General features: G+C 36.7%; 1 protein-coding gene across 3 annotated transcripts in view; it reads left to right on the plus strand.

The window, feature by feature from the left end:
• LOC118183306 (acetoacetyl-CoA synthetase-like) overlaps positions 1–15236 on the plus strand; it is a 57393-nt gene that overhangs the window by 9180 nt on the left and 32977 nt on the right. For all 3 annotated transcript variants that reach the window (XM_035352794.2, XM_035352795.2, XM_035352793.2), the window contains exons 4-7: positions 5132–5249; positions 7702–7812; positions 12147–12244; positions 13821–13935. In XM_035352794.2, coding sequence (XP_035208685.1) covers positions 5132–5249; positions 7702–7812; positions 12147–12244; positions 13821–13935 — 442 coding nt within the window. The remainder of the gene's footprint in view (positions 1–5131; positions 5250–7701; positions 7813–12146; positions 12245–13820; positions 13936–15236) is intronic.

Raw genomic sequence — 15236 nt, forward strand, 5'->3', positions numbered from 1 at the left:
ACAATAAATGCAATAACTAACTTAAACAAATCAAATACTATCAAATAATAAATAAAAAACAAATCAAATACACATTTAAAAACAAAAAGGACCATGGTCTGGTACTATTTACAATTATTTTCATTATGTACTATGGCCATAGTAATAAGCTAACCTGTCGTAAGAGTTCGAAGACTCACGGATCCGAACCACGACGTTATTCGTGTTCAGCACTGTATATGGACCATCCGAAGGTGACTGTAATTTAGGACTCAGTCCTTTTCGTTGAATTGGGTTCCACAACCACACCTTGTCTCCTTTGTTGGATCTCTGTCTAGTAGCTCTTGTGTCGCATCTGGTCTTCATTTTCTCCGTCGCCAAGTTGACTCGCTTTCGTGCAGAACGGTGCATCTTGGATGTGTTCCTCAGGCGATGAAGGCGCATCCGTAGGACGACTAAACAGGCGGTCACAAGGCAGACGAAGGTCTTGACCGAAGAGCTTCTGGGATGGAGAATAGATGGTAGTCTTGAGTTTCCTTTCGACCCTGGTATGATTTCGGCAGCTTCCCGAGCTCGATCTTTCGGACAAGGCGTCGACATTTCCAGGCGAGGATCCCTTTTGAGGATAAATAATCATGCCATCAGATGCTGAAAGCAGCTTATTGTTTTTGAAATCTAAGGAAAAATTGTATTTCCTTAAAAAGTCCAATCCGAGTATGCATGGATCTGTAATATCCGCCACATATGCCGTGTGATGGTAGGCGACACTTCCAAACGTGATGTTTACGTTTAACTTCCCAGTTATGTCGATCTTGTCACCAGACGCAGTCTGAAGGGTAACACAGGATGGCGTCCAAATAAGTTTATCTTTAAACTGTTCAGCTAAATCTTTCCTAATGATGGTAACATTAGCTCCTGTGTCAATGATCATATTGCAAGGAACTCCATCGATATTCCCATTGATGGACAGTCCGTTATTGTTGCCACTCACTATAGAGATCTTGAGCGCTTTAAAACAGGGTTTTTCATTATCTGGCAACCTCCGTTCCTTGATATGGTCATTAATTTGTTTCCTGTGTTGTTGCTCAGAAATTGTTTCAATTTTCGTACCCTGGGGTGTTCTGCAATTCTTTGGTACGTGGCCTTCAGCTCCACAGTTCCAGCACTTTGGTTTCTTGTCAGTCCTTTTCCTTCCCGTGGCATTTAATTGTTTGTTTAAATCGTATGCCTTATTTTCCGTGCTCTGGGGAGTTCTGCATTTCCTTCGTAGGTGGCCTTCAACACCGCAATTCCAGCACTTTAGGGTCGGTTTTGTTTCACCACTATTCCGTCTTAAAGCATTCACTGGTCTTGTCAACTCATACGTTTCATTATCCGTGCCCTGGGGTGTTCTGCAATGCCGTCGTAGGTGACCTTCAGAACCACATCTCCAACATCTTACAGCCATTTTGTTCTCACTGCTACTCCGTATCAAAGCATCGACTTGTCTGGATAAATCATCTAAACGAGCCATCAATTGGTCCCCTGGGTCGTGGATTCGCACAGCTCTGACTGGGTAGCGATTCCTAAGAGTTGCTTGCTGGGCTGCCTCCAATTTCACGGCGTACAACAGAGCGCTTTTTACATCCTTTACATCTGCCATTCGCAGTGCTTTCTGTATTTCAGGGTCCCGAATGCCATCGATGAAATATTGCAGCGACAGGATTTCTCTCGTTTCTCTCGGGCACTCCGTAAAGGCAAGGTGGGACAGCCTTTCAACATCCGTGGCTAGCTCCTGAAGTGTTTCGGTGGGCTTCTGCTGACGGGATTTTAGTTGAAGCCTGCTGTAGTCTTTTAAACACTTCTCTCCAAAGCACAGCTCCAATGCGCCAGATAGAGCTTTAAAGTCTAGTCTTTTGTTTTCGGGAAGAGTCTGAAGGATATCCACTGCGTCGGCTCTTAGAGAAGCGGCGAGATGACAAGCCTTAGCTTGGGAATCCCATCCACTCGCATCCGTCACGATAGAAAATTGTGTCTTATACACCTGCCAGGAGGTCTTCCCATCATATGTGGATAGCTTCAGAGGTGGACGAGCAGGCATTGGTAAGAATTTAAAATCATCACTCCTGTTCCCTGCCGACGCTACGAATTTCTTTAATGTATCCATTTCTTTGGAAACTGCAGAAACTCTCTCATCAATTTGTTGTTCGACTTGGTGTTGGACGGCACAAACTCTTCCTTCAATTCGTTCCTCTACAGCAGAAACTCTCCCTTCTATATGTTCTTTTACAGAAGAAACTCTTTCTTCTATTTCTTCTTTCACCGAAGAAACTCTTTCTTCAATATGTCCAACTTTATTTTCAACTGCGTCAATTCTGCCTTCCATAGCTTCAAATTTATTTTCTATTATGCAAGTAATTTCTCTTTTCATTTCTTCTTGACCAGCTTGAACGGCTTTCATTTCGTCCTTAACGGATTCCTGGCCCAATTTCATTTCTTCCTTAGCGGATTCCTGGCCCAATTTCATTTCTTCCTTAACGGATTCCTGGCCCAATTTCATTTCTGCTTTAACGGATCTAATCTCTGCTTTAACAGAGTCTTTCATCTCTTCTTTAAATGATGCTTGGCTAGCTTCCATCTTTTCTTGGAATGCAGCAAAAGCATTAATGAGCTGTCTCAATTGTTCTTCCATCGCTCTTGTTATTGACATTCAAATCCCACTTCTGACACCAAAAATTGTTGCGTGCGTACGGGTTCGTTACGAAATGAATACACAAGTGCGATGAAATATGAACAAAAATTTATTATTATCACAACAAATATGATTAAATGTCCTCAAATAATCGTGCAGTATTACAATATCTCACAGTAGTTATCTTTTAACTACTTAAAATGTCCAATAGAACGTAATTCAAAACAGCTAAAGAACGCTAATCCGCGAATTCGCTACAATCAACAAGAGCAGTTTTCTAAACAACAACAAACTAAGCAACTACTACAAACTGAGATGTTTTCCTCCTTTTATAAGATTTTAAAATCACGCGCTAGAATTTTCCAGTACTTTCTCGAAATCAAAAGAGATATTTATTTATTTAATGCACGCGCTCTTGTATTTTCAATTTTCCGGCTTAGTTTTCTTTTAATATTCGTCACGCGCAGCACTGCGCGAGAAATAAAACCATTTAATTTATAATTGAACTAACATTAGCTTTTTAAATATCAAATTCGTAACAGTATTCGCCGGTGAGGTTTAATTACGGGTCAACTCGATTAGTGATCTTTGTACAGCTTCGGTTAAATTCTAGCCAATTAGAATTACTAGTTTAGTTCCTTATTTTCTATCTTAAGTTAAAGCCCAAGTGAAGGATTTCCTGCAAGCCCGAGGGAGGCTGTCTGTAATATTTCTTTGAGTAATAAAAGAGTATCCAACCCTCCTTTGGACTTATATTTTATAGTTGTAAAAAGCTCAGCGAAGAGTCGCTAGATACCTCTTTAAGGTTCTAGCAGCCAAGGACATGTAAATTAATTAAACTTTATAATGTAACAAGACAGCATTTTCATAGGTTGTAAAGTTTATATTAATTAACCTTTTATTTTATTAGCTTTGTTTTACTTCTACGTTTCTTCAGCCCTCACAAGGATACAAATTACATACGTGTACAGCGTACTTTGGATTATCTGGGCTCAGGGAAGCGGATTACCGATAACTGGAAAACATGGATAATCCAAATTTTCAATTTTCTTGCATATTGTTATGTGTTTATTTCTTAAAAAAATCAGAAGGTTTACTTCGTTTGTGATAACACTTAAATATTTATTCGAATTTGACTATGCTTGTTTCAAACTGCTATTTCAAAGTGATTCCCTTTTGGTCAAGGAAGCCCAATGAAATTTAAAACGAAAGCATTGCTGTTCTCGGGAGTAATGTAATTGTCAACACCTTCTTAGCTTTAGATTTTCAGTGCCACTCTCTTTCCTTTCAGTTCTTGTGATATTTGAAAGGATATCGGCATCATTTTTAATTATTATTATTCATTATTAGCTCTAAAAGTTTTCATCAATTTTTAAATGAATATGAAGGAAATATGCGAAAAAATAGGTACAAAACAAAAGAATCTAAGTGATCAGCAGATACGATTTTTTCGACTATGTACATCCAGAACGAACTGTACGAGGTAATCGTTAAAGCTAAGCCTAAAAATGCAATTCAGAGGTTTCAGTTTTTAAAGTGTTGAACGGACTTCATAGCGTGCGACTTTTGTACGCACTCTCGCGCGCGCGTGTGTGTTGAGTGTGCTTGCTTTGGCACAGCCACATATAGATAATCTGCACCTGAATTATCGTGGCTTTTTTTATATGTACATGTTGGAGCCAAAGCTGTGGCAGCAACGCTGACTGTTGTGCTACTTCATCCCCTGTTTTGGGAATTACTTTAGACCGGTCTCAGCTTCTGCCGTGTTGCTTAAGTAAATTAGATTAGGTTAAGCCAACGCTTAATAGGATTTTGCATTTACGAATATCCAAAGATAATTACTTTCAGTTTTAATTTGCATTATAAGTTAGTTGAATACAACAAGCTGCAGAAATTATTTTGTAAGCACAAGTTCGGCATTTGTTAAGTTCAAAGTTTTAAACAGAAAAGTTTGTTCAAAACTTTCTCTGAGTTTGTAGATATAGTAGGGGATATAAATCTCTGACAGTCACAAAAAGGACCAAGTCAGTTAATAGGCGAGTGGCCCTACAAAGTGAGTAATATTTTATGCAAGCATCGTGACCTTTTTGCAATTTAATTACAGTCAGAGGTTTCTTTAATGGTTCCCACAGCTTATTATTAATAATATTTGAATGCGTTTAAATTAAATTAGGCAAAGGATTTCTAATAAAATTACACTTTAGTTAATGTGGAACTGAAATGTGCATGCATAGATGTTTATGTAAATATATGTGGTGGTGGTGTGAGTTCGTGTATTTGGGGTGGTTTGTGTGTTAATATCCATTTCTGTATGGCAAATTCACTAATCATTTAATAAGTAAGTAGTATGAACTAAGGGAACGTCAATTATTTAAAAAAATATGATAATTATCAGATATTATAGAATTTCATACAGAAAATTATCATATGAAAAATATTTAGAATTTCAGTTTTAGAAAATGCCTATTCTATTTTTTTCAGGTTGTAGTGAAAAAGGGCGACAGTCTTATAGATTACGATTGGTTTCCTGGTGCAGCTTTCAACTTTGCTGAAAATCTATTGAGGATAAGAGACGACAGAATTGCTCTGAGTTACATTGGTAATTTATACGATTATTTCTACAAACTCCATTTTTGAATCCCTATTCACAACACGATCTTCAGTATGTGCAATGAAGACCAGAAGCATTTTTCCTTATATACAGGGGTTGGACAAAAATATGGAAACACCTTTAAAAAAACATGTTTCTTTGCTTAATATGGTGTAGGAAACCCGTTGGCATCCAAAACAGCTTGCAGTCTTCTCGGAATGGATAAATACAGTTCCTGTATGTTTGCCAAGGGAATATTATACCATTCTTCCTGCAAAACGGTGGCAAATTCAGATAACGATGTTGGCGGTGGATAACGAGAACGCACTTTCCGTTCCAATGTAGACCACAAAGGTTCGATAATATTCAGGTCTTGTGACTGTGGTTGCCAGGGGAGATAGGACAACTCATCCTCGTGCTCAGAAAACCAGTCCTGGACAATGTGAGCTGCGTGAACAGGGCCTTTGTCGTCTTGGAAGACACCATCACCATCGGGGAACAAAGTTTGTACCATGGGATGAACTTGATCGGCCAAAATGTTCACATAAGTCTTGGCGGTCATGTGCCCTGACACAGTTATCATGGGGCTAGCAGAGAACCACGATATGGCTGCCCAAACCATAACAGAACCCCCGCCATGTTTCACTCTTGGCAACAAGCAGTCTGTATTATAGGCTTGAGATGGCGTTCTCCAGACGTAAACTCGGCCAGAAGTGGGAAACAATGTGAAAGAAGACTCGTCAGACCATATTACTCCCTTCCACTGCTCTAAAGTCCAGGCTTTGTGACTTAAACACCACCTTTTCCTGTTACGGGCATTAGCATCACTGATGAGTGGCTTCTCAATTGCAGCATGGCCAGCAATTCCCTGTTTATGAAGCTCCCTTCTAATTGTTTTGGTACTCACAGGGTTCGGTAACACAACATTCATTTCAGCAGTAACTTTTGCAGCTGTGGTCTTCTTATTTTTCGTCACAATTGCCCTTAATGATCGTCTGTCACGATCACTCCGGACACACTTTCGTCCGCGCTGTTATTTAGCAGATGATATTTTTCCGCTTTTCAAATATGCGGAATAAATCTTCGATACAGTATCTCTTGAAACACTAAACACTTCGGCTACCTTGCTTACGGAAGCACCTACCATACGTGCTCCAACAATTTGCCCACGTTCGAATTCCGTTAACTCTGACATAATGCAATGACAACCTCACATAACAGTACTCCGACAACAACTGAACTGTTTAGCACATTTACGAAGATGTATAGGTGGCGTCAGTAGTCAAAAACGCCAGCGCCACCTACATATTTCATTAAAATCAATCTTTCTTTTCAAACATGCATTTCACAAGGTTTTTCCATATTTTTGTCCATCCACTGTACGTTATTCTACATGTTGTTATATGAAATTATATGTTGTTCTTAGAATGTGTTAATAAGTTTCCAATATGCTATTTTAAACGTTCAGATATCATGAATATACGTTTATTCTTCTATTTAAGGCACTCTAGATTTAACACCCTATTCATTATTTTGTACATATAAAGCCCTCATTAAGGAATCTTATGATGACATTTCGCTTAACCTGCAAATTGTATTCCATTTCTATTGTTCTATTATGGATAAGAAAATAAATTACGAAACTTGTTATTTTGCCTAGCATATATCTATTCAGACATTTGTAGAACCTTTAGCTTTTTTTGGAGCAGGAAAAGGAAAAATTAGCAATACCTTCGCTTGGAACCGAATTCCAGATCTTCGGATGCTAACAGGACGTGCTTTCAATTACACCTCGAAGTTAGATGGTAAATAAAGACAATATTCGTCACATTTTTTTCTACTTAATGGGCGACTAGGGAAAAGGAGATGTACTCGTCAAACGAAGTAAAGACGAATTATCATCCACCAAGTTTTAGTTCAGGAACCGTTTGTGACTGAAAATTTTTACAAGTTATGTTTCACATAATTACAGCTAAAGAGAGGGAAAAGGTAAGATGGCAGGCAAGATTGAAAGAAGCGAGAGAAGGAATACAATGTGTTCAAGATGAAAGTTTGGTAAAGACTGATTTTACTTCATTTCGATTCAGTTTATAAACATTTCAGTTTATAAACTTTAAAATTATTTTTGGCTGAAGCATTAATTAAATGTCTGCATTATTAGTGTTATTTTACACTCATGCGAGAAGGATAAAATTGAAAATGATACAGTTTGCAGCGATTTATTATAAGCAGACAATAGTTTTAGAATAAAAAGGGGAAATTACAGGATTTAAATTAAGATTTAAGAGGCTACTTCGAATTATATTTAAAATTTTGATTTCCATATTTTTATCTTCATACACCCACATCTGCCTAACCACCCAACTATATTCTCTACCCCCATATATATAAATATATATTTAAACTTAATTTAATTTTTTTATTCACAAAAGTCATTTTATTTCCTAAATTGTTTTTCTAGATGAGACCGGATATGAAGAAACTCTCACCTATGCTCAGATGTTCGAAGAGGTCAAGTTGTATGTTGCAGCTTTCAGGAAACATGGCTTGAAAGTAGGAGATCGAGTAGCTTGTGAGTAATAATTAAAAAGTTCTGTATAGTGAGAAAAATGACATTTTTAAGCCTATTATCATATTATGGATAATAATCAAGGTAACCTGAAGCTACGCATTCTGATCAAGCAACTTATTTAGTTATTTTAACAACTGCTGTTAGAATGTAGTTATATTTTGCGCCTTTTAGCGAAATTATACTTTTATAAGATATGTTTGAATAAGATATATCGATATGATATATCGTTTGTCAGAAACGCACTAAAAAATTTCCTGTCAATATAATAGCACCTCAAACCTGAGTTTCACTAAAAACTGAACATTTTTTAGTCCAAAGGGATTTGAATCCCGAAGGACTATTAGTTTCGTTTTGGCATTTTGCGTCGGACTCATAAATGTCGGTTCACTTTTCAAACCGTTGCCACAAAATGTTAGAGTCCTGCATTATATTTGAAGAAATTAAATAATGAAAAATCTGCATAAATGTATGTATATTTCTCGTATTGTGATAAAATAACGGTACATAGAGTCATCGAATTTTGAATAACGTAATCCTCCAACGAATATGAGCATGTGGAAGACCAAATTTGAAATTTGAAATTTGTTTTATGATCTATTTCCTATTTTTTAAAACTTTGACGAATTTTTGATTAACAAACTCAAGGATTTCAAAGCGAGCAATGGCAACGTTGTGCAGAAAAAACATTTTTATCTCCAGCGCGTGAGTCTCTGTATCGGAAATTCTAAAGATATGCTCGTTTTAAAACTATTTTGCGATATTGCTGTTGCACTGGATCTTATGGTTTAAGTGCGAGGAACATGATATTTAATAAAGAAAGGTAACACACAAAATGTTAAAAACGCCCCTTTGGACGTAATTTAAAATCTGAAACATTTCAGATTTTTTTTTTTTTTTTTTTTTTTTTTTTTGTAAAAATAAACTTAACACATATAGGCTTAAATTCGGCTCATATACAGATTTAACATTTTTGCTGAATTTTTGCCGCGAATTCTTACTTTTAGGCTTATATACAGATCGCCTCATGCTTGGAAATTGTGTCTGCGCAGCAGAAGATATTGAAATAAAAAGTTCTACATTTGTTGTTCTTGTTTGTTTAATATCCGAAGCCTACTTGCGCGCGAGTTCAAAGAGTGTCTTTAGAAGGAATTCGAGATTCTGCTCCTAAGACCGATCTGGAACAGTATACCTATATCTGAGCCTATTCAGTGAACTGAATTAGATGAAATCTGTAAACTTCATAGAACTTCCCTGTTACTTTTATTTAATATAGCTTTTATTTTGGCAAGGAAAGAAAACAGATGGTGAACAGCTGCAAGAACATAACTGAAGTTCAAATATTTAAACCTATCTAAACTAAGCGTAGATTTTCAGATTTGTTAATTTGTTAATATTATATTATTAATTTGTGAATATTATATTATTAATTATTATTTTTAAATTATTACTAAACAAAAAAAACTAAAGTAAATATGAAAATTACATATAAAACCAATATACCAATATTAGTTTTACATCTAATTTTTGAATTTAACTATTAAATGAACTAATATGTCTAAGTGTTCACCTCTTTCGGAGCATGCTGAAACCAGAGAACACTGGTGTGCAAAAATTGAGGACGAAGTCGAAAAATTGGCATATCAGCTGAACGAAGAGGCAGAGCGGACAGAAAGACCAATCAGGAGATTAAGTAAGGTGATGTACGGTAGCACATGCGCAGATATGCAGGTAGACGTAATGGGGGAGTGTCTGAGTAGTATAAAGCATGTTGTCGGTGTAAGATCAGTATTTCTGGCAAAGAGATTGCACGCCGTATAGCAGTTAAAATCACACCGAGTTGCTGCCTCAGCGAGAAATGGCGAATAATCAATCTGTTAGACGACATCTGGATGCTTTTACCCGAGGTCGAATCATTGGGAAGTTGGAGGAAGGCCGCAGTGTGACAAGTGTGGCTGCAGAGTTCGGAATTGCTCACAGCATCGTTTCACGACTTTGGAGACAATTTCAAACTACAGGAACAGCTATCCGGGGGTTTAGTAGTGGTCGTCCACGAGGAACCACACCCGCAGATGACCGGTATATTGCCTTACAGGCCAGAAGAAACAGGCGGCAGACAGCGGGAGAAATCGCTAGACACACGACACAGGCGACTGGACGACCGATATCGCGTTTTACCGTGGCCAGAAAACTGCACCGTGGTGGTCTGTTTGCACGACACCCTGTACGGTGTGTACCTCTAACGCCTGCCCATCGGAGAAGGCATTCTCTGTGGTGCCGGAACACCGAAATTGGAAAGACAATGAATGGGGACGAGTACTCTTTACAGATGAGAGTAGATTCAGTCTGAGTAGCGATTCTCATCGCATACTCATCTGGAGAGAGCGGGGAAGCCGCGATCATCCCTCGAACATCATTGAAAGGGACAGGTATGGAGGTGGCGGTGTTCTCGTTTGGGGAGGCATCATGCTTGGTAGTCGTACAGACCTTCACATCTTCGACGCAGGTTCAGTTAACGGGACCCGTTATTGTAACGAGATTCTTCTTCCATATGTGCGTCTTTTTAGAGGCGCTATGGGTCCGCAATTCCTTTTCATGGACGACAATGCACCATGTCATCGCACAGTAGCTGCTGAACAGCTCTTAGAGAGTGAGGATATTGAACGTATGGATTGGCCGGCACGATCTACGGATCTCAATCCCATCGAGCATGTATGGGATTTTCTAGGCAGACGCTTGGCAGCTCATACCTTACCACCAGTAACGATTCCGGAGCTTCGATTGCCGCTGCAAGACTAATGGGCAGCAATGCCTCAACAACTCATTGACACCCTCATTCTCAGCATGGGCAGACGCTGTGAAACCTGCCTAGGAGTCAGGGGAGATCATATCCCCTATTAAAGACCGGATGTTTCTTGCTGGACACCCATCACAGGGATGTTTCGGCCTTCAGTCGCATTGCGCTCCATGCTACGTTTTCAATAAAGCTTCTTTTTATCCCTCTGATTTCTCTTTTAGTAAGTGTTGCTTACATTACTCATGTCCTTACGTATTGGGGATCTTACGGTATTAAATGTGTTGATTTGGAAAGCTTTTGTACAAAGTTATATTGAAAAAACCGTCTCGTCCTTAATTTTTGCACACCAGTGTATTGTGGCAGCCATGATCTAATTTCGATAACATATCCTAATTTCTGTTCGAAGAAATCTGTACCAATTTGACCAGGCTATTTCTTTAAAATCGGTTTTATCCTCCATTTTAACTTTGCGATCATAACATGCGGAATCATCCCCGCGTAGCACTTATTTGCCCCGGTGTCATTTGAGGATGTAGTTCGAGAAGGTCTGTACTCATGCATGTCTGTAAAGCCTTGTTTTCTATTTGGACTTGCATTTGGAAATCATATGCTAACCTCTATTTCTTAATTTTCGTCTAGATATGACGGAGCCATAATTGGCTACTGACTGTGAGTCAGACAACTCGGGTTTCAAATTTAACTGTTAGGAATTTTAGAAACTTTGCTTTATAAGGCCTGAGCAAAGTTTTGTAGTAGTTTTTCATGTTAAATTAGACAAACGTCTTAAGACTGGCATTCGAGAGCAATAAACATAAATATAAATTTTTGATCTGATGCAAAATTGAAACGCAGAAACCTGAAATAAAGTGAGAAAAAATTCAGAGGACTTCTCTACGTTTCTCTGCAAACTCTACCATGATCAAGATAACAAACAAAGAGAAAGAATTGATCTTGAGGTGCTTATCCTAAAATAGCTGACAAAAGGAATTCCAAACAATTCCAAACAGACTTCTAAATTAGATGATTATTTCCTGAGATTTTACAAAACATAGTTAAATGAATTTTAGTCAACATGTCTCCAAAAATTAAGTTTTTTTACCTACTAATAAATACTTTAGAAATATTCAAAAATTAACCTGAAAGAATTTGAGACTTGTTTTAATGTATAACTTTATGAAATTCTAACCATCTTAAAACTAATACGAACAACATTCCGGAAAATCTAAAAAAACTGAGATGCGTGATCCCTCGAAACGCCAAAACAAAAAAGTTTTGATTTTTCTGACTTTCTTGACTAGAAAAATCAAAACAAAAAAGTTTTGATTTTTCTAGTCAAGAATTGAAAACTTTAGACTACATTTAAAAAATGAATTTATTAATGAATTAATTAATGAAATTAATGAATTTCTCTTTTATATTAGATAAACTCAACTCAAAACTACGCATTTTTTCGTGTTTAAATACTAACACGTCTATGTTATTTCTTAAGTATATATATTTGAATGAGAGAAATGTACACTTAATTAGAACCTCTTTACAGGTTACATGTCAAACAGAAAAGAAGCTATCCTTACCTTTTTAGCTGCAACAAGCATAGGCGCAATTTTTGGTGCAGCTCAACCATTTTTAGCAGGAAAAGTAAGTAACATGACTTCAAACTTTCTATAATATGCTTTGATAGAGCAAAACCAGAGCTATACAGAATTTGTTATCTTACTATGTCGTACATTATATTTCGAACGAGATCCTATTATCATTTAATTTTTTGTTTGTAATTTTCCTAAAATTTTCAAAATCTATATCAGCCCAATATTTAGTGTGACCAGTTAAATGTGGATACTATAAATTAAGAGAATTAGATTAACAGACATGTAGATTCTTCATTATTTAATAGTAAATATTAATTAATTACTAGATATTTGTACTGCTGTTCTGTATTTGGATAATTTCTGCTTCCAGTTTAATACAAATGCTTACCTATGAAAATTTAAAAGCGCGGACTCTCGTTCCGGTAGTGGAGTTGTCATTAAATGCACAAATGGAAATATTGTTAAAATAAAGAAAAGAAATTCTGATTTCACTTCGGTGTTTAAGAGCTTATAGCCATATAAGAGGGACTAAACGCTGTTTCGTCCGTTACAGATCTTAAGGCAGAATGGATTTTGTCTGAGAGTCGTAGTGCCATCCAATATCTTTCAAACTGGCGAAGAGTTAGTTGGTGAAAGGCCGGAACTGCAATTCTTAGCAAGCTTAAATAGGTCTCGTCACTCTGAAGTGCACTTTCAGTGGATTCCTTCCCATGTTGACATATGGGGGAATGAAATGGCAGACATTCTGGCGAAGAAGGGTTCTGATGAACCCTCCTTCGCTAATTCATTGACCAGTTACAAATTCATTGGCATATCTTGAACTGTATTCCATTAGAAGACATTCAGACAGGCAAATTTGGCTCGTTTCCCCGAATCATCCCCTGGTATCAAGCTGATTGTCTCTTGCTATTGATTGCGATAGATGTGTTCAGACAACACTTTCCCGATTCTTCAGTGGACATCTGAAAGGACTTTTGAGAGATGTCTCAAGATGCACCCAATTTGTTCTAAATGTCAAAATGCACCGGCATCACCGGCACATATCCTTGGGTGCCTGGAGTTGTCTCTTGAGGACCTTTACAAGTCTCCTTAGCTTGGTTTCGATTTTCTGAAGGTGAATGGACTCGTGGACCTCGTCTAGTATATTCCTAGACATGGAGATTAGTAAGAACAACAACTATGAAAATATCTTCAAATAATAAAAGATGTGTCTGAACACATCTCTCGCAATCAATAGCAAGACATCTTCCAGGACAATCAGCTTGCAAATTTCTTGAAATTTTCAATATATACCTCAAACAGCGAATTTTTTCACTGAAAATTGTTGCACAACCCCCCAAGCTATAATATTATTTCTATATCTGTTGATCTTAATGATCTGTATGGATAACACAACTTCGCCTATTTCTATTCCAATTACGGGCAAGTATCATCAAAGAAAACATTGCGAGGTATCTTGCCTTTTTCTCTTTGCCACCAACACTTCAAGATTTTTAGACAGGCCGATATTAAAGCCTCTCACTTTTCATTGTGGAGTCCTCATCTCGTTAAAAGAAAGTACACATATAGATTTGAATGTTATTAATTTATTTTGAAAATTATTATTCATTTGCTTCATATTTCAGGCTTCTGCAAACATTATTGGGGTCATGGACGCCAAATTTTTAATCATTGTAGATTATCACAAAGGATGGGGCGAAGATATCAGTCTTTTGGACAATTTGCCCATTATATTAGAAAGTAAGTAACAGGAGCTTTTAAGAGCTTTTATATCAACTTCAATATGAATTCTTGTTTCAATGTAAATATTGAAAGTTAAAAAAAATAGAAATAGAGCTGCTTTTAATAAGGTGCCAGTCGCAATTCCGCGGCAAAGAACAAAATGTGGTAACTCTTTATTGCACCTCACGAATAGTTCTACCAGGCATTCAAAACTTTTTCTCTCGCATCGTCCGCTTTTAAATACTTTTTTTTAATCGACCCTCTTACATTTTTCCATATAACAGAAATTATACTGGACAATAAGAACACGAATTGCAAACAAAAATTTAAAAATAACAACAAGATTAAGAATATAAGTTTTAAAAAAATGTTTAACTAGATTTATGTTTAATTATTTTTGTATTATTATTATTTTTAATTTTTACAAATATAAAAAAGTTTTCAGAAAAAAATTCGCGTTATTCTAATGGTACAAAAGTTTAATTTTAATGAATGTGATGTCTGCGCTTTCGAATTGATACAGTTTTTATTTAATATTTGACTTTTTTTTTTTTTTTTTTTTTTTTTTTTTTTTTTTTTTTTTTTATAATTTGCTTCATTTAAATGACTCCGTTCAAAAACATTCGACCTGTTTCTTTTTTCCATTCACTTTTGCTCTCTTTGTATATTTTCTGTTTGTGTTAACGTTTTACTTCTTTGTAATGCATTAATGTAAATATATATATATACATATATATATATATATATTTAAAATAAAACATCACTTTTTAAAATACATTATATAATTTTAACGTTACCCCTTACATTTGTTTTATATAATTTCTCCTATGAAGCAGCTTTACATTAATAAACAATTATTATTCCAATGAATTGCCGTTGCGTATTCGGTTACTCACCCGAAAGAATGCTGGATTATCCATACTAAATACATTTTTCGAAAAAACCCACCAAAAAGAGGAAGAGATTTTATTTTACTTTAATTGAGTGCCAAAATGGTGATGCGAAGAAAGGTCGCGTCTTGAAATTTGAGGCTCACTGAGGCGGATCATACATTTCTGTTTTGATAGCGATTTGATTCACTTATTTTCCGGTATAAAAATTGCTCATAAGTGCTACATTTGTTGTTCTTGTCGTTGCTTATGTTCATTTGTCTGAAGTAGTCAGTCGAAGTCAATGAAAATTTTCGTGGCGAAGAGCACTAGATTACACCTGCCGTTCGCAACAGCCTTGAACACAATTCAGGTGACCGTGCGATTTGGCTCAAGTCCTGCTCAATTTTGATAGCGAGCGCACACCAGGGGGACGGGTCCGAGGGTCTC

This window comes from Stegodyphus dumicola, chromosome 7 (assembly GCF_044657685.1).
Source record: "Stegodyphus dumicola isolate Sdum_Otavi_A_Nest chromosome 7, ASM4465768v1".
Taxonomy (NCBI): Eukaryota; Metazoa; Arthropoda; class Arachnida; order Araneae; family Eresidae; genus Stegodyphus; species Stegodyphus dumicola.